The sequence below is a fragment of the Botryllus schlosseri genome, chromosome 2 (assembly GCF_051294905.1).
Source record: "Botryllus schlosseri isolate E-star chromosome 2, Bs_hap1, whole genome shotgun sequence".
Lineage (NCBI taxonomy): Eukaryota > Metazoa > Chordata > Ascidiacea > Stolidobranchia > Styelidae > Botryllus > Botryllus schlosseri.
This window is the reverse complement of record NC_137237.1, coordinates 10686459-10709216: the sequence shown is the minus strand read 5'-3', so window position 1 is coordinate 10709216 and position 22758 is coordinate 10686459. Positions and strand designations below refer to the sequence as shown.

The 22758-nt window shown below is 42.4% G+C and overlaps 1 protein-coding gene and 1 long non-coding RNA gene across 2 annotated transcripts in view; both read right to left on the bottom strand.

Moving 5' to 3' along the window:
• The window catches only part of LOC145433473 (uncharacterized), a 38158-nt gene that overhangs the window by 8171 nt on the left and 7229 nt on the right, over positions 1-22758 (bottom strand). The window contains exons 3-8 of the mRNA XM_080310590.1: positions 17590-18899; positions 3580-3638; positions 2989-3340; positions 1311-2041; positions 1180-1252; positions 189-518 (exon numbers count right to left, since the gene is read on the bottom strand). Of these exons, the coding sequence (XP_080166716.1) occupies positions 189-518; positions 1180-1252; positions 1311-2041; positions 2989-3340; positions 3580-3638; positions 17590-18899 (2855 nt within the window). The remainder of the gene's footprint in view (positions 1-188; positions 519-1179; positions 1253-1310; positions 2042-2988; positions 3341-3579; positions 3639-17589; positions 18900-22758) is intronic.
• Positions 5514-13125, bottom strand: LOC145433480 (uncharacterized). The gene is made up of 2 exons (XR_013913111.1): positions 13089-13125; positions 5514-12110 (listed from the first exon to the last, which is right to left on the bottom strand). It is a non-coding gene; the product is annotated as an uncharacterized LOC145433480 (long non-coding RNA).

Here is a 22758-nt window from a genome sequence, read left to right as displayed (position 1 = left end):
TGTAACATCCAGTTAGCCAACTCGTGTTGACGTTTCATGTGTCATCTGCTGGCTTAATTTAACACCACCATTCGCGTAGTTCCGGTGTGGCAGCAGAGCTGTTGTGTTTCGCACGGCAAGAATAACAGTTGCCTACCACCTACTAGTGTACGTCGACCATGTTCGCACATAATCAAAACAGTTTTTACCGTTAATTCCAGTCACGCTGTCTTGAAACACGTTCGAAACCGGCGTGTGCGAGATCACCGAATCGTCTCTGCCGGAGTCGTTCACCGACGCGGCGCGTTGCATCTGCAGCAGAAACGGCGGGTAAATCGTGGTGACGTTCCGGTTTTGGGCACCGGATCCGAAAGATTCGCCTGTTCGGCTTTGACGGTCGCCGCATTCGAAATGGGAATTGTCATTGCTTGGAGAATGCGGCGCGGTGTATGTTGCAGTAGGGGACATTTGTCTGATGACGTTGGTTAACTCGTAAGTCGAATAAGGCTTGCATTCGTCCATGTTTAACAGCTTCGACTCTGGTAATGGAAGATTAAATGGACGTTAAAACCGGTGCCATACTTCACAAAAGCACATAGTTTTCTAAAAAATCTCGATTCACAAGATATATATCAATATATTCGACTGCTAGAGCGTGATATTGAAACAGGTGACATTATCCGCCCGACACTCATAACCGTACGCGTCAGACCAACTCAAAATATGCGACGAGCTCATGTTGACGCTTCATATCTCGACGGGAGACCCAGAATTATTATACTCGAAAAGATTCCGTCCAAAGTGAAGCTCATAGTGATTCGCCAAATGAAAAATACATTGAGGTATCTACTCTGACCCAAATCCAAAACGTCGAGGATCCGGGGATAGTTATAATTGGCCAGCAGTGTCCGCATTATCATTATCTCTATACACGGCGCTAGCGATACATTATGATGTTAGTTTGGTATTGACAGACTTATCCGAGTCTCTTCGACACTTTGCTATCTTTACAATGCATCGCAGTCTTACGGCGTATAGAACAGATGAAAAATATTAACGAATGAATGAACTATGTGGTCAAGTCCCAGTCACATTCTTTACACGGACGAGGCATGCGTCTGTCTATGCAACAAGACGTACAATCGGAAGTGACCGGACCATTCAGCATAATAAAGAGGATACATACAACAATACACTCACCAACAGCTGCTGCGCTTGACGATGTAGACGAGCGGTCACATTTTTCATCGCACCATCGCTCGGACGAGCAGTTCTACGCATAAAGCGACAATCAAACACGAGACACAAGTACAGGATAGCATAAAACTCACCCAATTAGCCGCCGCGACGCTCTCGCTTTTAACAGCCCAACCGGCTTTTCCGTTGTAGTGACCGGGCGATTTCTTACAAGACAGTAATCCCCGCGCGCCCCAGCTGCTTTCAGAGTATTTGTAAGGATTTCGCGAAGGTGGCATGTGCCCCGCGGACGCTTTATGGGGCGAGTGTAGCTCCGGGCTGTATATCCCGCTGTCGTTGTCTGAAGTTTCGCGGCAAGACAGTACAACGTCAAGGCACCGGGAAGTATGATTCTGTCCGTTGTCTCTAGCTTCTCTAACGTGATGTTTGCCCGACGAATTTGCTGCGGGTATGTTGTAGAATGTACTCGGGGACACGGGCGGCTGGTATGAGTGGCAGGTGGTTTGAAAGTTAGCAATAGACCAATCTCCGCCTGCAGTATCGTCTCCGTATATCCCGCTCGGCGAGCAATTCGACGATGATTTTCCAGAGTACGAAACGTCGTAAGCGCTTCCGTTTAAAACGTGCGCTCCGAACCCGGACGCGTCGCGTCTGAAATGCTGCGCGATTCGCATAGCACCGTGCTCTTCTCCTTGGCTCGACGATTTCAAGTCGAGGCTCGCGGGCGGATAGTCGTAGCTGCGCGTCCCGACGGACGCGTGAAGGTAGTCGTTTCCGCCTAGGTATTTCAGATACGACCCGGCTTGCGAGTCGAAATATTCGGAGAATTCCGACGATCCGTAGACGATGTCGCCGCCGAAGAGATCTGGAAATATTTAGTATCCCGTCACACGCCGGCAAACATGACGTCAGTCTACCAGAATATATATAGCGGTTATCAAATTAGTTTGCTTAATGTATATAAAATGCCTTGCGTGTGTACATTCTTTAGACTTTAGAAAACAATGTTTTGACTCTATACCAGACTTGGACAGCTATACAATTCTAGTTGTATAATGTCACTAAATTACAGCGAAATGCCAGTAATCTATTTTTAATGTAATTTGGAAAAGCTGAAAATTTTCTAGTTGTCCAAGTCTGCTCTATACTCTCAAACTATCGCAAAATTATATTTTCCAAGGTCGAATAGCCATCATAGACCTTTCATTGGTCTTTCTATTTACCTTCCATGATGTTGTGTCACGATCAACAATTGTATTTCTGATATTTTCGTTATTTCATCAATTGTTAATTTATTCATTTATTAGCTTCAAGTGGATCGACTCCAGTTGGCAAGATGATTCTGGCCTGGGCGTTTCGGCTTTGATGATACTGCTACGTAAAGGCTCCCGTGTTTATCTACTCTATTTCATTCAACTGCACTTATATAATGCATATCATTAATTTCATGGTTGACCTCGCTCTCTCTGGTAACATAGTATAGTATAGAATAGAAGAACTATGTAAAACAGATACATTGTGACGTTAAAATGATTGCGACGCCACAGTAGGAGACGGTCCTGTGTAATTGTCAAAAATGTAGACTACTTACAGAACGGGGCATGTATTTCTTATCGTCTCTGCCTGATCTGTATTTTTAACGCGATTATTTGCCGATACACACAAGTACGTTACGTACATCATGTACGACGTACGTACGGTACATGCCTGCCTGTCCCATAATTACTATAAACGGTGGCTTAGTCGCATAACCTGACTCTTCGTCAACCTTGTAACCAGCCTATGTACGCGGGTATAGAGTCGTACGCTTACCGTCTATGTTCACTGACTCTTCGAACTGTTCCATAGGGCTCGTATTCACCGAAGGCGGCGCAGTGACCGCGCATTGCCCCACTCCGTGCATACCGTAGCCTTTTTCCTGGTGCGGAATCGACAGGGCCTGTACGCGTTTGAAAAGATAGCGCGCCAATGAATCGTCGGGGCAAACTTGCTTCAATTTATGCAACGTTATTGTGAGTAATCCGTCGGCGTCACGGACGCGAGAAAAAATGTCTTGGGTGAGAGCGCGGAGATTTCTCCTCGGCGAGGCAATGGTTTTGGAAAGCGGGATTGAATCTGATGGCACCGGGTATTGTTGGATCGTTGACGACAGCCACGACAAAACCTGAAAAGGCGAGCATATCTCTGAGAACTCGTTATCGGCGGTTAATCGCTTCGCGGGATCGCGCCGGAAATATCTAAAATACTATAAACAATAACTCGATCGAGCATACACCAGATACTTTGTGATGGAAACATAACGTTTCTATAAAATTTCACTTCCCTTCGCGGGACACAAGCACAATTGCGTCTGCATCGATTTAAGTTGTGCGAACAGTACAACACTAATCAGCGATGACTTACCTCGCTTGGATTCCACGTCTGCGCTGACTGAGATGTCGCACCGAGTAAATTTGTACGATCTAAAATTATGTTAAATTGAAAATTTTAGAAAATTCATTATATTCACCTTTACATTTTGAATTGGAAGCCTTATATATACAATTCTCCAGTATAATCAAGAAAACATATATATTCTACAATATCTCGACTGTGCTACAAACAGTTACCGCATACAATCAAGAACACCGTACGATACCTACGAACTACCTACTATCGAAACAACATTTTATTAAATTGCATCATAACCATCTTTGCATGTCTATAATTTGCGCATACAATCCCACCATGTGCGACCCATCTACACGGCAGACATCAAGAATAGGATGTTCTCCTACTCAGGTGCCCATCCACACTGAAGCAACGGCTTGGTCACAGCGAGATGACAATATTTTTCAAGTGTAGGCGGCGCATCGTTGTACGAGGACTATAACAATACAGTCCTCGCAACGGACCTATACGCATCTCATAGAATTGACTCACCAAGAAGGTAAATTCGACTATATATAAATGCATATGCCGTTTAGAAATATCACCGAAGTATCGGTCTGCGTTATGAATCGCAACTACCATCAAATACACAACCAACTGTTGCTACATAGCTTATAACACGCGCATTATCGACTTTTTTCGACGGTCTATAATGGAATAACCAGTTTCCTATTTTGATCCATCAGTGTGAAATTGCTTGTAGTTAGAATCCGTGTGTCATGCATTGTCTCCGGTGTCTTGACCTGACCATACGCTATGCTGGAATCCATAATGAATATGCTAATTCAGGATTTATAAATCACAAAGCGTATTACTTCTGTCATTGATGTCATGAATAAGCGGTCGGTTTGAATCGGCGAGAAACCAACATTGTAGCGCCAATCTACCAATATTAATCACGGCAAGCGCAATGCCATCGAACTTAATTATGGACGTCGAAACCTGACCTCCACACAATATAAGTCGATGTGGAGATGCAGAATGTATGATCTCTTTTTGTTCCCCGATATGCTTATATGTAGCGGTGTAATAATATCGACCTCTGACTCCGGTGTAATTCAAGTCGACGTGTGGACAGTATGACGCAGTAATGGCAAGTATTTTTCCAAGACTTTCAGGAATATGATAAACGCTGCAGAGTTATTATAGAGCTGTTAAACAGAATGGTCTCTAATGTAACATAACGTATCGAGAGCAAATCATGATTCATTTGTAACAATGCTAACTGTTCGCAATCCAGCGACATTCAACAGTCTAATGAATGATCTTACTCAGCACAGAGCGCAAAGGCAAATAGAAACGTGACGCGCGTAATAGGAACACGCTCTCACCACCATGTATAAAACAATTGCATGCGAACACAATTAGAATAACATAAAATTTCCCGCCAGACAGCGCGAAAATTCCACTCAGAATGCTGATCTGATCGACGATCTGTCACATTCAATTGTACAGATTACTCCAACTCCGTCCAATACCAAAATCGAGAAATTTATGATGTGGTCAGGGTAGCCGCCCGAATTACCCGCAGGCAGATAGTGTGGTTGTGCCCCGAACTTATCAATATGCCATGTGGTGACTGTGCACTGGAACTGGGGGTCACGGATCTTCACTGATGTGGCGTAATGAATGAATCTATCAATCCAGGTTATTTTAACCGGGGTTCAAACCTACTCCATTGATTCGCTGAGCCAATCCCATGGGTTCGATGTATAGGTCAAGACACAAAGCAGACTCATTCAGCAGAAGTCACGCTAGCTTGCAGCAAATATTCATTATATATACACGTTTTGCTCTGTGTGAAAATCATCTTCTTACGGTTTTGTTCCTTTAACAATGCTGTTGATGTATAGTTTTCCTATGCGCCAGAATTTTATAGTAATGTATTAGATTTGTGTTGTAGTGGATTTTTGTTTTTCTGACTCATACTAAAAATTTGGGGTTCGCGGGAGGCTTGTCATTAGCGTGAAGATTCGCCAAGTGTGTAAAGATCAAGAACCACTGATATATATGATCAAATTTCGTTACAAAAACAGAAGGTAGTTCATGTGGAGATGGAAGCATACAACTTATTGGATCTCATGGTAGTTAAGGATCTATTAACTCTGAATTGCGGTTACTCCACTCCGGCAAAATTTGACCGCATTTGCGTGGAATTCTGTCTACTAACCCCAATGACATTTTCACTTTCATTTATCATTTCAAGTCACAAACATCACTGCCCTATCCCATCCTAAAACAAAGTACGAAAAAATAGATTTACAAGTGGAACTGCCCATTGCGAACTTTGACCCAGTAATTCAGGATCGCAATACACTCGATCCCCCGTCACCGATGTGATTGACAGTTTTTACTTCCGAAATGCGAAATCAATATCTCATCGTCGATCAAGTCAGGTCAGATAGTAAACAGGAATTCTCCTCCTAGAGCAGCGCTTCTCAACCGGGGGTCCGCGGACCCCTAGGGGTCCGCGAAGCAATTTCAGGGGGTCCGCGAGACCTCTAAATTTTTAGTATTGTTGATATTCTAATTTTTATTTTATTTTTTAATTTGAGAAAGCATGAGGCAGTTTCGTATCACAACTGCTAAAACCTCATGACTCATATCATCATAATAATCGTCTGACATGAACTATCGTAGTGCGGAAATTCATTTTCATTGCCCATTTTCCATTAACCTGCTGATACAAACATATTGCTGTTTGGAGACGTTTTGTAGTGGTTTGTGGACAAAATAAAAATATGGAGATTGTAACGTCAATCAGGGTGACTTCGTAATGTCTGCAAAACCTTCTCGATTTGAAGTTGTTAGTCTCATCAAATTAGAGTACAGTCGTTTGAAATAAAAATTTCCGAAGTATATCCTTAATTTGTCCCAATGCAGGTATTGAAACCTCGCCACAAAATCCATTTTATCCTGTGATATACATAACCACTATTTGAACAGCTTTTAGGAGGTACAGAACTTCAATAAGTATATTCATATTGAAATGAACCTGAATATTTTCGGCTGACATCCGTCATAAATCGGACAATGATATACCTGCTCTTAAAGCTCGGCTATCAGATTTGGCGCGTTCTTATTGCGGATGCCCTATCGACAAGGCGGGTTTTTTGAAGAACAAGGAGTGTTTCGTTGCTATCAAAGCATTACGCTTCAACCCTGAAATTTATATCACCAGTTATATTGGTATGCAGCCTTGTCTTGTTAATGTTCAATTTTTCATGGTCGAAAATGTTTTCTCGTTAATATACATGTAAACCAGAACAGAAAAAGTAGTTCCATGAAAGTCTTTCTCGGTTGGGAAAACTTGGATCCATTCTTTGGCACATAAAATTTGTCTATACTTTTAGATTAGGATTTAACTTTGACGGTAGAAACTTTCTGCGGGCCGATCAAAATGCCGTCGCGGGCTGAATCCGGCCCGCGGTCTGTGATGTTGCCCGTCCCTGCGCTAGATGCTGGACGTGGTATGTTCATAAAATAGATGTTTCTTCATTTTGGTGCCATAAATGTTGCGATCACACCGAAAGTATCGTCGGAAGCGTTATGCGTTATGCATTATGCGTTATGCATCCATCTATCTTTCCGGAAATGGTTTTCGGCACTCCTCGTTCATATCAAAACGAAGACGCGGATTTTCAAGACACGACCACGTACTTCAAGAAATACAGCAGCAAAATTAGCTTTGAAATAATCGAAGTCTACCAATTTCTACATAAATAGTATGATGATATTTTCAAGAAAAGTCATTATTTTTCTGTTTATCACAAGCCTACAGTTCATATTTGCACAAGACAGGTATGAAGGTTGCACCATAATAGAGCTAAAATTGAACTAAAACTTGAGGGGGTCCGCGAGAGTCCGTGACGGTCAAAAGGGGTCCGCGAAGCCAAAAAGGTTGAGAACCACTGTCCTAGAGCTTGTCGCACACTGAGGTGATGATATAAGACCGAGACGTGTAGCAGAGTCCAAAGCTGTAATACTTTGTTTTCGAATTCTTTTGTTTAATCAGTATATATTAAATCTTTCTCGCTTTATTTCAGTCAAACGAAGAAAACATATTTCCACCAAAATGTAGGTTGCAAATCAAGCCATCTGCACTTTCTTCTGCCATCACGCCCATTCTAATAGGTCAGTGGCTGGCAACTTCTCAGGTCGGTGGGCATGATATGGGAAAATAAAGTATTTCGCGGGCTGGATTACATAATTGATACATTAATCTCGTATTTATCCACATATACAAGGAGTAAATCGTATTTAATGTAAACTTTTAGTTAAAGCATAGAGACAAAAAACAGTATTTAATGGATATATTAACCTAATGTACTTCAATAGCTGTTGAACTAATTGAAGTCAATCAGACATTCGAGGTCGATCAAATCAGGTCAACAGGTTCAACTCTGGCTGCATGTCGGATGTAAAAACGCTTAGTAAAGACTGCACGTGAACATCAATTATACTGGAATGTAGCCTTGTCTTGTAAATGTTCATATTGTTCATGGTCGAAAATTTTCGCTCGCAGATGTGTGTATTGTAGACCCGAACAGAACGTAAGTAGCTTCATGACCGCTTTCTCAGGTTGGCAAATTGGATTAATTCTGTGACGCATAAGATTTGTCAATACTTTCAGATTATAATTTCACTTTCAGGGTAAAAAATCTCTGCGGGCCGCTCAAAATCCCGTCGCGGGCCGGATCCGGCCGGCGGTCCATATAATGCCCGCCCATGTAATAGGCGAACACGGTTTAAATCTATCAATTATTAGAGACATCCCAGGGGTAAAGTGGGTTCCGTTCAGGTGTTCCACAGTGTTGCGCTTTCTTGATGCAAAATACGAAAACAGAACTCCGCCCCTGAGATATATGCATTTGCATATATATACATATCTCCATAAGAATTGGTGTATTAGACTCGATTTCACCCATTGGAATAGGCGTGAAAGCAAAACATTGCCCGATTTGCACCTTATACGTTACGGTGGAAATCGGCGAAATACGCGATTTTCGTTACAGTACCGCTTGCGAAGTGAATAACCAAACAAGACTACCGGAATTAAATTTGCCAGAATGCCAGGATGACCGGCTCGCAATGCAGATTCAGGACAAAACTGCCAGTTAACTGATAGCGGTGGGGGTCATTCTCGTATTTTCCACTCAGAATAATTGAAACGTCACAGATCGTTCAAGTTATTTCGATAAGAGGCATTGTAGCGGCAACCACACAACACAAACCGCAGATATGCGTGCTGGAGTTATTGCGCTATTGTTTCATCTTGATAACGCATGCGCCCACGATTATCGTGGAAAGATCTGACGATGCGGACACCAACCACAATGCTTCGACTGGAAGCGCACATCGTAAACGCGAAACGCATCCGCTACTACGCTATCTCTATTCAGAAATGCCAACATGCAGACTGGATGAATATGAGAAAGCGTGGAGCAGCGGAAGCGAACATGATCCGGCATTGTTTGGAACACTTGTCATGTTAAAAAATTTCTACACGTATACAATTGAGTGACATGGCGATTTTGGTGATACCTCTGCCAAATAGTCGATTACTCGAATATCAAGGGTTGGTTGCTCGGAACTGAGATCATGTAACGGACCGGCGCGGATTGCTTTTACTAGGACCGACAGAAACTATGAGCAAATAGCGTCTTTCGCATCGGGCCGGTTGTGTATTGTACATAACAGATGCATATACTAACAGTCTTTGGTAAGCGAGTGGCGCATAGTGTGCAAAGCGACACCGTCCCGACACTAGGGCTGGGCAAAATCGAGTATATGAGTTTGTTTTGTTTCATGACATCGTTGGTGCTTATCGCCTACACGGTCATTTGCGCCCAGTACATGAATTTCATTAACGTCAGTTGTCTTTTGCTTTCGTTCCTTCAACATGATCTTTGGCTGCCATCTTTCTAGAGTTCGGCTCTCTCTCTTCCTCTGGGCTTTTTCAAGGCGCTGCATCTGCAGCGTAATCGGCGATGAGGAGCCCAGATAAACCATTGGTGTCGTGACTGCAGTGTTTAACCAACTGCGCCACCCGCTTCCCCCGAGTACCTGAGGGATTCGATTCTGAATCACGTAATATGCGTCGAGCCGAGTAATCGAATATCACTCATTATGATGTCATACCAAAACGTAATATGTGAAAGTTCAATTATGTACCTTTTATGCCACCACAAAGAATATAATGCCTATTGTCCTTCACAATAAAGATATTTGGTATTTTTCGACCGTAACGATTTTATTGCACTTGGTGACAATGTTGGGTGACGAACATGACTTCGGAAATATGCTAGTTCCGGTAACGTTCGTAGCTTTGTACTATGTTTCGTATCCTACGATACGACCAATCAAGGTTTTAAGGCTTCAACAATGAAAATTGCGGTTGAAACTATAATTCTCGTTGATAAATTAACTTCCAGTTGCGAGGAGCGTATAATTCCGGTACTCGAAAAATCGTCTTTTACTACTCGACTCGAATCATTACAATTAATACTTGATTCAGATTCGAGTACTCTAATCATTATGCCCGGCCCTGCCTGACACCAACGGTTGCTGGTTCCAGTCTCAGCTCTGACATGTTTATATGTGTCAGCGGTTTATCTGGGATCCTCGTCGCCGATCCGGCTGTAAATGCAGCGTCTTGAAAAGCCCAGAAGGAAGAGAGCCGAACTCAAGAAAGATGGCGACAGAGACCAGAAAAAGTAAGCAAGAAAGCGGAAAAAGACCTCAACCGACACGAATTTATGAAATTACTGTGTGGGCGCGAATGATCCAAGTGTTGATAAGCGCCAATTGCGTTAATATGACAAATAAACTAACAGTCCTTCATGCAGTGTGTATAAACCATAACATTGCATAACGCAATTCAAAGTAGTGCTAGACTAGATGCTCCTCATCGCTAACCCCACTGCCATAGCAGTGTTTCAAAAAGACCAGATTGATGGTAAGCCGAGCCAAGAAAGTCGGCAGCAACGATAAAGTTCTGGGCGCAAGCAAAACGATAGAGACTGATGTTGGAAGCGCACGAGTGTGGAAGTCGGCCGGAAGATTACGATTGCAAAGGTACAGAACATTACCAAATCATTGTCGTGGAGCACATGACCTTAATAGCCGATAAGCACCACTGTCATATATGGAATAAACAAACAAACAAACAAAGATGCAATTCAAGAAGTTTCGCGACTACCCACTTAATATCTTCAGAAAGTCGCTGGTGGTCAACTGGACACTTGATTCAAAAGAGGTGACAATCAGAAGAAAGAAAAACTATATCGGCATTGCTGTGCTTATTTCCGGTGTGATATATATGTCATTTGAGTACTACGTGGGATTATATAGGTGCTCTGACCCTCAGAAATTATCTACCACTGTGACGGCATAGTGTCGGTGACGTCACAAATATGAAATCCTATTTCACTGCGATAAAACGATTCTCTCAATTCTGTCTGTTCTACAAATTGCAGCATCCACAGCCGCAACGCCAATAGGTTGCGAGTTCGAGTCCGACCGAGTTCGATTCCAGAATTCCTTCCCATGTGTTGGAGGTTTATCTAAGCCAGAGATAGTCAACCTTTTCCGCCAACGAGCCACATGAGATTTGCGAACCATTGCGCGGGCCACTTGAATGTTGATGACCTTTTTTAGTCTTCCGATAGGAGCGAACCGGATTAGGTAACGGTGAAAACAATACTTATATTAATTCGCATCAAAATCAATAACAATTATGATATGAAGTCTCGGTGTGCACCCAAGACCTAGCCGCGCGCAGCGCGAAATATTTTTAAAGTTAATGAATGAATTCGGTCGATAACAATGTTACTTGCATATATTCCGGGTCGCATCTGCATACCGCTGGGCTCATTTGGCAAGGACAAGATTTCCGTCGCTTGGAAATATAAATATCGAAGATTTCGGCTAATATGCGAAATATTGTACTTTATGGTTGGCCATATACGACAATCTATGAAAAATGTGGCTGGCCCCGGGCAACACCAATGAATCGGAACAGACATTTTGGTCATCAAAATCCCAAATTTCGCGGTCAGGCTAATCAAATTTAGATTATTTGGATTTGGTAATTTATTTTTAGATAATACAACTAATTTCGATAATTACCCCGCGGACCATTCAAAACCTTCTCTGGCCACGGGTTGACCGTCCCTGATCTAAGCCCTCCTCACGTTGTAGCCTATTTATGTATCATTGGAAATTGTGGGTATGACTGTGGATGGTATTTCGCACCATGCCATTTCAATTTCGAAAGTTCTATTCTATGGTTTATATAGGCTGTCCCAATTTCTCTACCAGATAACATGACAAATTCAATTATTGGTGTACTGGTATAAGGGCTAGATAGCAACGGTACGATTTCCATTGATATGTTGAGATACCGCGCCCTGTCCTGCAAATGTTTTCGATGTCGATCGTACTTCCTACATTTTAGTAGGAAGTGTGCTACCGTCTCGGGTACTTGGCAATCCTTCTAAATTCTGATCCGCGTCAATCAATCAATCAGGTTTATTAATATTTTCATCGTTTCAAAAACATCACAAGACTGCGATACAATGAAAAGATAGGAAGGTGTCGAAACAAATTGGAGTAGCCATTAAGATCAGACACCCACCTTAGCCTAGGCGAAGTAAATAAGAGGCATGCACACTGAATGAAAAGTAATGCCGAGAATATAAGACGCAAGCGACAAAATGAGGTGGCATGGGGCGGAGGGCGAGGTCGATGTTAGGTCGTGGTCCGGTAATCCTGAAGACTGGCTAGTATTGATTTAGAAGAAATTGCTTGTATTTCGACTTGAATGCGGACATGCTCGACGACTGTCGGATAGCCGGCGAGATGCTGTTCCACAATTGGGGTCCGGCATACTTGATAGAGCAATGCGTTTTCTTGTATTCAGTCCTGATCATATGGTAGTTGTTCTTCGATGACGCGCGTGTGCTGTATACTTGTGCGCTTTTGTCTCCGAGGTGAAGTAGTCGTTAAAATTTAAGGGACATTGACCGCAATGGAACTGATACATAAACTTGGCAATTTCTAGCGTCCTCATATCTTCTAAGTGTAGAACACCAAATCTTTTGAGAAGCGATTTATCAGTTGCACATCCAGGCCCCCGTGGGGCTTTGGCGATGATACGGATGATCCGATGTTGAAGTTTTTGCAGTGGGTCAGTTGTATTCTTGCAAGCAGCACCCCAACAAAGAATTCTGTATCGTAACTTTGATAGGAATAGAGTGTTGAAGAGTATCAACAGCACGCTGACTGGCAGAGTGTAGCTAAGGCGGCGAAATAGACCACATACCTTCGATAGTTGTGGTTTGAGTGATTGTATGTGACTCTTCCAGGACATGTCCGAATCCAGTAAAACACCAAGGTATTTGGCATTTTTAGTGTTGGAAATTGGTTGACCAGCGATGTCAACGAACGGTTAGGTTATCACAGGAGTTCACGACCACGACCACGACCGCGTAAGTAAGCGGAGTCTTAAAAAGCCTGCAAGGGCACCATGGTATAGGTCAGCAGATACGAATTCATAATAAAGAATATAGGCCATTGTCCATTGTAGTAAAATGACACCAAGAATGTCAATACAACGAATTACAGCTGCTATCCTTTTACATAGCCTATTTAGCGAAATACCAGAGAGACTAAATTCCCCACGTAAACTCACAACATGGAGCAGAGTACAGAAAATCACTTAGCCACGAGAGTTTTGGATGAAATTGAATTTTCATTAGGGAATGCATAAGTAGATATTATCAATGTTGTCATGTTTGGTACCGGTTCCTTCGATAAGTATCGCAGGCGTCGTTGTCACTCAATTAGAAGTTGAAGTAACGCTGCAGATGTCCACTCTATCAGAAGTAGCGACTTTCAAACATCTTAAAACTACTCCAAATGGAAGTCGAAAATGAAGGTCAAAAAGTAACCCAACTAAGTAGTTTCAAAAAGTAGATTTGGTCGCGCGTTGGCGTTGATCGGATGTTTCTACTTTCAAAATTGCAAAGTGCATTTTTGCGACCAACCTAAAATGACTAATGTCACTGCAAATTGGTGTAATATTCGACAATCATATCAGTTACCGTGATACATGGGCTCTTTCTCCCAGTTGTCATGACAATTCTACTCGTACAATGGATACAAACTACTTTTTACTTGCTAAGAACTACATCTCTGGCGAGATAGCGTAGTGGTATAATCCACAGTTGAAGTAGTCGAAAATCATTACCACTTGAGTGAGTAGTACAGGTAGGCCAAACCTACTTGAGTACTCTGAAAAGTAGAAGTACTTCGTGACTAACCAGAGTGACCACCTCTATGCATAACTGAATACCTGGATCAAACGCACTCGTGTGTAATGGTGTAAACCTGTAAATCTATGACTTATGTCCTGTCGCGATTCACCGTTGCTGCGTGATCGAAATGGAAAATAGATTGACATTTCCAGACAAGGCGCGCACTCAGTTTCTCTGTGACTGTTCAAGGCAAACGTGACTTTGGGCGAGTTACTTAAAGATATTTACGATAATCACGAGTCGCGCTCCTGGTTTCGGTCCCGCAAAGCAGCTATGTGCAAACTTATATTCAGCGGCATCGCACTATGGACATGATTCGGGAAAAGCTTTGAAAGTAATTCGGAAACCGGTAACCTTACAATAGTTTTGTCAATGACACTGTTCGAGTATTAGTGGAAGTAATATAGAACATGACCATTCGAGTAAGAAGTACAAGTATAGGCAAAACCTACTCGAGTGCTCCGAATAAGTATAACCACTTCGCTAGCACCCCTGGTAGAAGCAATGTGAAACACCAAGCAAAAGTAACCCGTTCCAATGCAGGCCAAAACTACATGTCTAAAAGTACGCCGTTCGACGGATACTTATAAAATTAAGCAAATCTGTCCATAAAGTATACTCCAACATAATTTCAAATGATGAAGGCAATATTTCATCTTTAAAAATAGTTCGAGCAGAAGATGCAGTAGCCCAGCACGAAAAACGCTTGAGTTAGCGGCCTAAGTAGGGTTGCTTGACTCTCAGAAAATACATAAGTAGAAACAAATCCGTTACCAGACATGAACCTCTGCATCGGCATATACGATTAAAACTTTCGGTCAGATGTTATACGCTTTCAGCAATACGCAAAATCCCATCCCGATTATTTATCGACTGTTGAGTTTCACACCAAAATCAGTGTATAGATGCGTGAACAATCAATTCGATCACTCGCTGAGCTATGACGGTGACATTCATATACGGAACACGCTGAGTTCGATTTCACAGCGGCTCAGTATCAATATTCGAAAACTTGAACCCGCTGGATTCCGTCGACCAATTTCATCGGTTCGATTCACAGAGAACAATCGGTTTGTTTTCGCAATAACAAGGGCGAAATCGCAGGGTGCTGCTGATAATACGTGAGATATTTTGATACGAGGTGCTTGTTTGATAGATGTTACATCGTAGTTTCTGTCTTTTTCATGGTAAACGTTTCCCCGTACCCCAACGCCCAACCTTCTAACTCAATAGTTCTCCGCCGTTGTGTCGGGGCATGCACCAATTGAACTGCTCAGGGGTCCCGCGAGAGAATATGGTAAGCAAGGTCGACATATAGCAAAAATGAATGAATCCATATTCTGAGTCCGCTCAAGACACACAATTTACAATGCGACATAACCAAGTACGGTCTCTCAATCTGATATCGCCGCAACCTAATGCCAGACGTATAGAAGTGATTGATCTTGATCTTGATGAAGCCTAGATAAACACACAGCCAACACTTAAAAAGGGGTTCTGGAGTCGACCTGTGTCGGACTCGTAACCGCAGCCAGTTGGTGTTGCAGCAGCGCGACGTAACACTACACTACTGTACTCTCCACAGCCATATGGTACTCGTAGTGTTCGGGTGCCTCGAACTATTTTACCTTTTCAGAGGGTGGCCTGAGGTCCAAACGGTTCATAAGCACTGTTCTAACTCTGGCTCCCTAAACCTAACCCCGAACCCGAACCCTACCTAACACCATCCTTAACCCACCGTCATATGTTAAAATGAAGCTAGCTAGTATGTAATGTGTGTACAATACGGGGTCATATCGCTGACCGATGACTCGATAGACCAGTGGTTCCCAGCTTGATGGTCGCGATCAAATTTACGATTTGAAAATGCTCCGAGACTCACCTCTAAATCTAGTAATCTGACTACTAAAAAAAGGTCAACACCTCAGCACCCTCACCCACTGGTCACACATACCCGTGACGGCGATCGCATTACAAATTAATATCAGTAATGTAGGCCTAAGTTCGAAATGACTTGTCCGAAATTACAAAAGTCCAATGGCGATGTCCGAAACGTCTGTCCGAAATGACTTGGACTAAGTAAAAAATTGTCCGAAATGGCTAGTGCTTAAACTGTCTGGTTACCAAGGTAACTAACTACACAGTCATCACTGAAATGAACAGAAAAATGGTGACGAATGATAACGGGCTATTATGTGCCTAGCAATGATGAAGCCAGCGGCATTGACTCAACAGTTGAAATTCTACTTTATAAATAGGCTGCTGTCAAATTTCATGGAACTTAGTCGATTATTGAGGAAAGTACTTTTTACCGGCCTAATTGATGTTTCGTCTCTGGTACTGGGCAACGTTACTGACTCTTCGCAGTACTAAAATAGCACAGGCTATATGCGCGACATCTTCAGTCCATATAGTTATGGGTAGTGGGTACTCCCCTGAGCCACTTTATGATGTAACCATACACCAGTCGCTTGGACACATTTTACCTCCTATCCCGCCTTAATGCAAGTCGTGTGTGAACGAATTGCGAACTGAGGCATATGGCAGTTGCGTGCGATTTGTTACGTAAAACCTATCAGATTCGTTTCGAGAACGGGGTATCGGAAATGCAATGTTTTGTACTGCACTGCAGGTAGTCTTCCTTATCATAATCATTGTCGAAGAACGAAAAATAGTATTGCTGCATAAAACATACCAGCATTGGTCATATTTGTATGTATTATTGTATGTCCTGAGCGACTGTGCCTGTTTGAAATCATGAAATGTTGGCAAAGCCACCAGGAACCTGGAATAACCAACTATGACTCACCAGCAATGGCAGCAATCATCAAATACTCGCAAAATGAAATTTGCATCTCCGAGTCGCTGACTATCATATGATTTAACTCCGACCTATCCATATATAACTGGATTAACTAATCGGAGATGCGAAGAATTAATATTATCAAATCCGTGCTCCGTGCTTGAGATTAAAATCCAAATCAAAGTCCAAATCAAGAAACCAGTTCGTAACATGCAAAAATTCAAGTCCATGTCCGGTAACGACTGAAAACTTTACATAAGTATAGAATGAAACTTGCGAATAATTAAAACTTTTAAATCCCAGTCAAGCTTAACAGGCACAAAATCTTCAAACGTAGTTATTTTGATCGAATCCAATCCCAAACCATGACCATTGCTCCTCCTTTCTGAGAACAGATAGACGGACAGACTCATCCTATATGAGCCCGGATTAGGACTGGACGAATTTGAACGGATTTGGATCCAGGATTTCTACAACGTCAAACTCGGATTTTGTAACTGTAATTTACACCACATGTTACAGGTCACGTTCAGGAGCTTGACAATTGACGACCGTCTTGGATCATTTTAACTACGCCGGACTATAGACATCGAATACAACGTACACCTAAGCTTCAAATAGCAACAGAACGAAATCGGAAGCTGAAAACAGCGAAACGGCAAATCGCGATCTCATTATGACTTTCCGATCGCCGAGATCCCATCACACAACAATAGACGCAACAATAGAGCCGCCGCGAAGTCACCGGCGTTGTACGCACGCGATTTAAGTCACGCAGCACAACGGGAAACCACGAAAGTCATAAAAATTCCCGGAGAAATCCACAAGTCACCCGATCGCAAAAACATGCGTTGTACTCACCGTTGATCTGTTCGTCGTGCGGTGCATCACTGATGTCCATAGCGCGTTGGTCGATTCGGTGTTCGACAGTGGTGTTAATCCGGTTGCTTTCGGGGGGCTCTTGCGTTGATTTGATCAAAGGGGCAGAACTGCCCGTCACGTGCGCATCGCGTTTTAGGCTTTCCTGCAACAGGTCTCTGTCGACATCAACTGCTGCAGAAGGGCTCCGCGCGGAATCAATGTCCGCGGAGTGTATTTGCGACAAAAACCTGTCGCCATGATCATCTTCTGTGGCGCAGGTGAAGGCAGCCGAGGTGAGTAAAGGGTCTTCGTTTAAATTCGGCGAACAGTGGCCGACCTCAAAATCTGCGCTGCAACCAGCAAAGATTTCCATTGTCTCCTTGGCCGCCTTGTCCCGGTTTTCCAAGTCGTGGAAAGCTGTGGATAAGTCGATGACATCGTCTGAGGAATGGGCGCGTTTTTTCGCGCGACAGCGATTTTCGCGCGACACCCGCTCGCCGAATCGTCGTGCTGTTAAGTTCGAGTTCGTTGTTTCGCGACATTTAAGCGGCAAGGTTCTGTGCGTTTTCGACTGCGTCGCATCGTCCAGTCTCCACTTGCGGAACGTTCCGACCGCGGTACTCCTACTGTACGTTTTGAGGTGACTGGTATGTATCCGTGAATCTTCATCAGTCGCGGGCGCAGCAGTTTTCGCGCGCGTCGCGCCGCGTATGCTTCTCGCGATGTCGCTGTCTGCGGGTACGGCTTTGAGCGTCATGTTGAACTGTCGCAGCAGTTTCAACACTTGTGCGGTGGACATGTTCGTTTTGTGATAGGCTACGTGCTCGTTGCTCTGCTTTCTTTGATGCTGATATGAATTTGCAGGTGATGTGGTTACAGTGTTTGATTTTTTGCCGACAGTGTCACCGTGAATTCCTTCCGGAATTTTGTGGATTCGTAACAAACCCTCGTCCGTAGCAGTTCGTGTATCGAGCGATACGCTGGTAATAATCCCAGCGCGTACATTATGCGATTGGCTTGTCAGGTGCTGAGTAACTTGTTCGTCGCGTTGCAACCCGTCGCTTGCTTTGGTGTTGTTATTGTTGCGTTGCGCTGAGTCCGCGTTTGCGCTGCCGGACAATTGATTTAAATATGTAAGCTGATTTGGGGCTTCCTCCCTGCGCCCAGTCTCGCATTGTTCGGCTGGTCTCGATTGAGTCGGCGAGTGTTGTGACGCGGAACGCGCGATTGCCTTTTCGTCGTCAGTGATTTTAGACGGGCTTTCTTTTTCGGTTGGCTGAAGTTTGTCTTTTTCGGCCGGAGCGTTGTCTCTATTGTTGAAAGGGAGAGTGGTTTAGTCGACTTGCTGTCGGCAGGCTACATTAATGGAATTGCTTTCTTTATATGCGGGAGCATACTTAACCTAATAAGACTATAGAAAATCTTTAGCAACAAACTCATAAACGTTGTTTACGGTATACTTGTGGCAGCCGAGAAATGTTGCCTCTGAAGCCCGTGCATGGGATGACACTGCATGAATTTGGTAGTTCGTTATACATTGTATCTTGCGCCAACGTTTGTTGGCACGATGAAATGGAATTTGGTCTATAGCAACATCTTCTTCCACAAACTCATTAGGGATTTTCCGCTCTCTGTAGCACCGCTTGTGTGCGTAGGGTATTTTTGTATGAAACAGGAGTCCAGATAGGGTTGCATTTAAAACAAAAATCAATTTAAAACAGGAGCCTTATTTAAAAACATGTTTTTTATTGTTTTATTTTTGTTTAGCCATTACGTTACTGATATTTAATCGTGACGTCACAGTGGATTGACATTGACAATTGAAAATGTAGGGTAAATAAATATGGCTCCTTCGACGAAAATGGCTTCCGATCACTGTCATAAGCAGAACAAAAATATATTTAACCAGGACTACATCGTTATGTAGCATTTTTACCGTCGGCTGTCATCATCATCAGAACACCCATTCCGTACCAATGATCTACATCTACCTGCAAAATCTGTTGAACCGACGAAGATTTTGAGGATTCCAGCCACCCCACATGGCATATGTCAATTTTTTGGACGCAAATCGTCCGTAGGCTCACACGACATGGTTTTTCGGACGTATTTACACAATTATGGCATAATTAGAGAACGTCTGAAAAAAAATTAAAAGGCATTTGTTTAAAACATCGTTTAAAACTTGTTTGAAACAAAGTGATTTAAAACCCCGTCCGTTTTCAATGCAACCCTATGCCCAGATATACAATTTTTGCTATATAACGCGTCCGTGATGCCGAAGCTCTAAAATGCGAAACAGGGCCCTGGTTTGAAAATATTGAATGTAGTCATCCCTGAAATTCGGGGGGAATCGAATGTTGAGTTTTACATGCCAAGTAAGAATGGCAAGAGCATTTAAGATCTATAATTTCACTAAAATCCTTCTTTAATTCTATGTATAGCCATATACAGTCAGACACAGAGGTGGTCAAAGTAGTCAAGAAAACTACTCAAGTAGAAGTAGAAGTAGCGACGGAAAAATCTACTCAAGTACGAGTGGAAGTACTTCTTACATGAGCAACCTAAAACTACTTGAAGTAGAAGTAGAATTGACTGACTTTAAATCTACTCAAGTAAGTAAGTAGTTGAGAAAACGATCGTAATTCGTTCGTATGGACTGTCAAAAGCTGCAAATCAAGCTGTGCGGAAGGTGTAGAGAGCTTGATTCATATAATGTATCCCAGGAGGTGTAAATTTTTGACAGAATAAGCAGTCGTCCACATCATGGGATGTAAATGATAGTATTGATATGGAAATGCGATACTAATCCATCGTTTACTCGAACACCCCGTTTTAGAGAATATCACGGCATGGCGGGCTCCCCCATATTATAAGGCCCGTAGTCCAGTCAAAGAGCAATACGGAGAAGTTTTATCGGATACGGCTTTAACACTTTGTGCGATTAGTATACGTTAATTAAAAATATGTCAGATCGTAAAGATGCCATGTAGTGTATAGCTTTATTTTCGGAAAATGAAAGGCATTACTACACTTGCTTTTATACTTCAACATCCATGTTCTCCAGGCAAAAGAACTGAAACTATAATTAGAACTCAACTTATAATTGAAAGAAAAATACAAATACTACTTCTAAAAAGCGGAAAATATATTTCATGTTTTTGGTGTAGAAAGTTTCAATGGTGGTCTGCTGAAACAGGTCTAACGTTAAAAAAGAGTCAAATTCCACTTTTTCGAATTACGACACATCATGGGCTGCTAGGTATATTAGGTAATTGCTAGATTGCGGAACGGTATTTTTCAAAGGTTAGGGGGGATAATTACTGTGATGAAATATTTGATATAAGCGCGGTGCGAACGAACCACGCAACCCGGTATCTAATTATATTCAGCGATACTTTCGTTAAAACATATTTGTCACTCCATATCTACTATGCGCGAAGCGCAACGAAAATTCCAGGTAGGCTACTACATGACTTTTATGAAAATTAAATGTTGGTAGTACGTGAAAACAGCCCCGAAATTCCTTAGGCTATCTTTCTTATTGGGGATTAAACCACTTCTACTTGACAAACTGAAAATAGCGAAAATTAAGTAAGTAGTTCACAAAATATTGCGAAGTAGAAGTAGAAGTAGCCAAAAAATATCTACTTGGATAAGTACCAGAAGTAGAGGAAAACTACTTGAGTACTTCAAAAAAAGTAGAAGTACTTCGTTACTGACCACCTCTGCGTCAGACATAAAAATTCGAATATCCATGTTTTTGGAATAAGCCTGGATTTGCATAGCATATAGCAGCTGCGTGTTGATCGCTAGCGCCACATTGTGGAAGGGAAATCCTACACTAGGTTGATGGTTGTCTGTTTTGTCTAATGACTGTGTGGCATTGTGGTCGATCACGAATAAATTTCCAAGTCAAACTGATCAATAACCGCAACCTTTACAAGCGTTTTACAACCTTTACAATTAGGAATAGCATGCAGTCACTACCTCAATCGTAATGGCATTCTCTATTGACATCTAGCGGGAGGCAGTTAGGGTCGTGTTTAAAACAAAAATCCATTTAAAACAAACATGTTCCATACTATTACCGAGAATGCTATTACCGAGATGGACATTACTGAGAATGCTATTACCGAGAAAGGACATACCCGAGAGTGGACATTACCGAGAACGGACATTACCAAGAATGGACATTACCGAGAACGGACATTACCGAGAATGGACATTACCGAGAATGGCCAATGCCAAGAATCTAGCATAATGTAACGGACGTTGTCGAGAAATTTATACCTGAGAATCGATATCGAATGTGGCAACGCTGTGATGCACACACACGACCTGTTCATATGCATAACATGCCTGAACTGCATATATTGCATTCTCGGCAATGTCCAAGTCCATTCTCGGTGGTGTCCATTCTCGGTAATGTCCATCCTTACTATTGTCCTTCTCGGTAATAGCATTCTAGGTATTGACCGGCCGCCGTTTTGAACAAGGCCCTTGTTTAAAACATGTTTTATATTGTTTTTTTGTTGTTGTTTTATTCTAAGCCTTGACGTCACGCCTCACGCGTAATAATTAAGACGTCATAGTGGATTGATATTCACAATTGAAAATATAGGGTAAATATAGCTCCTTTGACGAAATATGCTTCCAACCCCTGTCATATATGGACCAAGAATATCTTTAACCAGGACTACATCGTTATGCAGCATTTTTACGGTCGGCGGTCATCATCGTCAGAACATTCATTCCGTACCAATGATCTATGTCTACGTATACTATAGCTGTTGAACAGACTATTTCGAGGGTTCAACCATCCCATATCGTATACTTCGGCTATACCGGGTGGTAATCGTCGTCCGTAGGTTAATACAACATGTTTTTGGAAAGTATTTACACAATTATGGCATAATTATACAACTTTAAAAAAACAGTATTTTTAAAAGCATTTGTTTAAAACGCTGTTTAAAACATGCTTTAAACAAAGTGTCTTAAACCACCATTTGTTTTAAATGCAACCCTAGACGCAGTATTTTCGATTAATTTGTTGTGCAGGTATACAGTCGTTTTGCAGGCGTACACCTCAAATGAGTTAATACACCATTTCGGCCTCGAAGTTATTTGGAACATCATCTACATTACACCTCTACCCCTTGATATTAA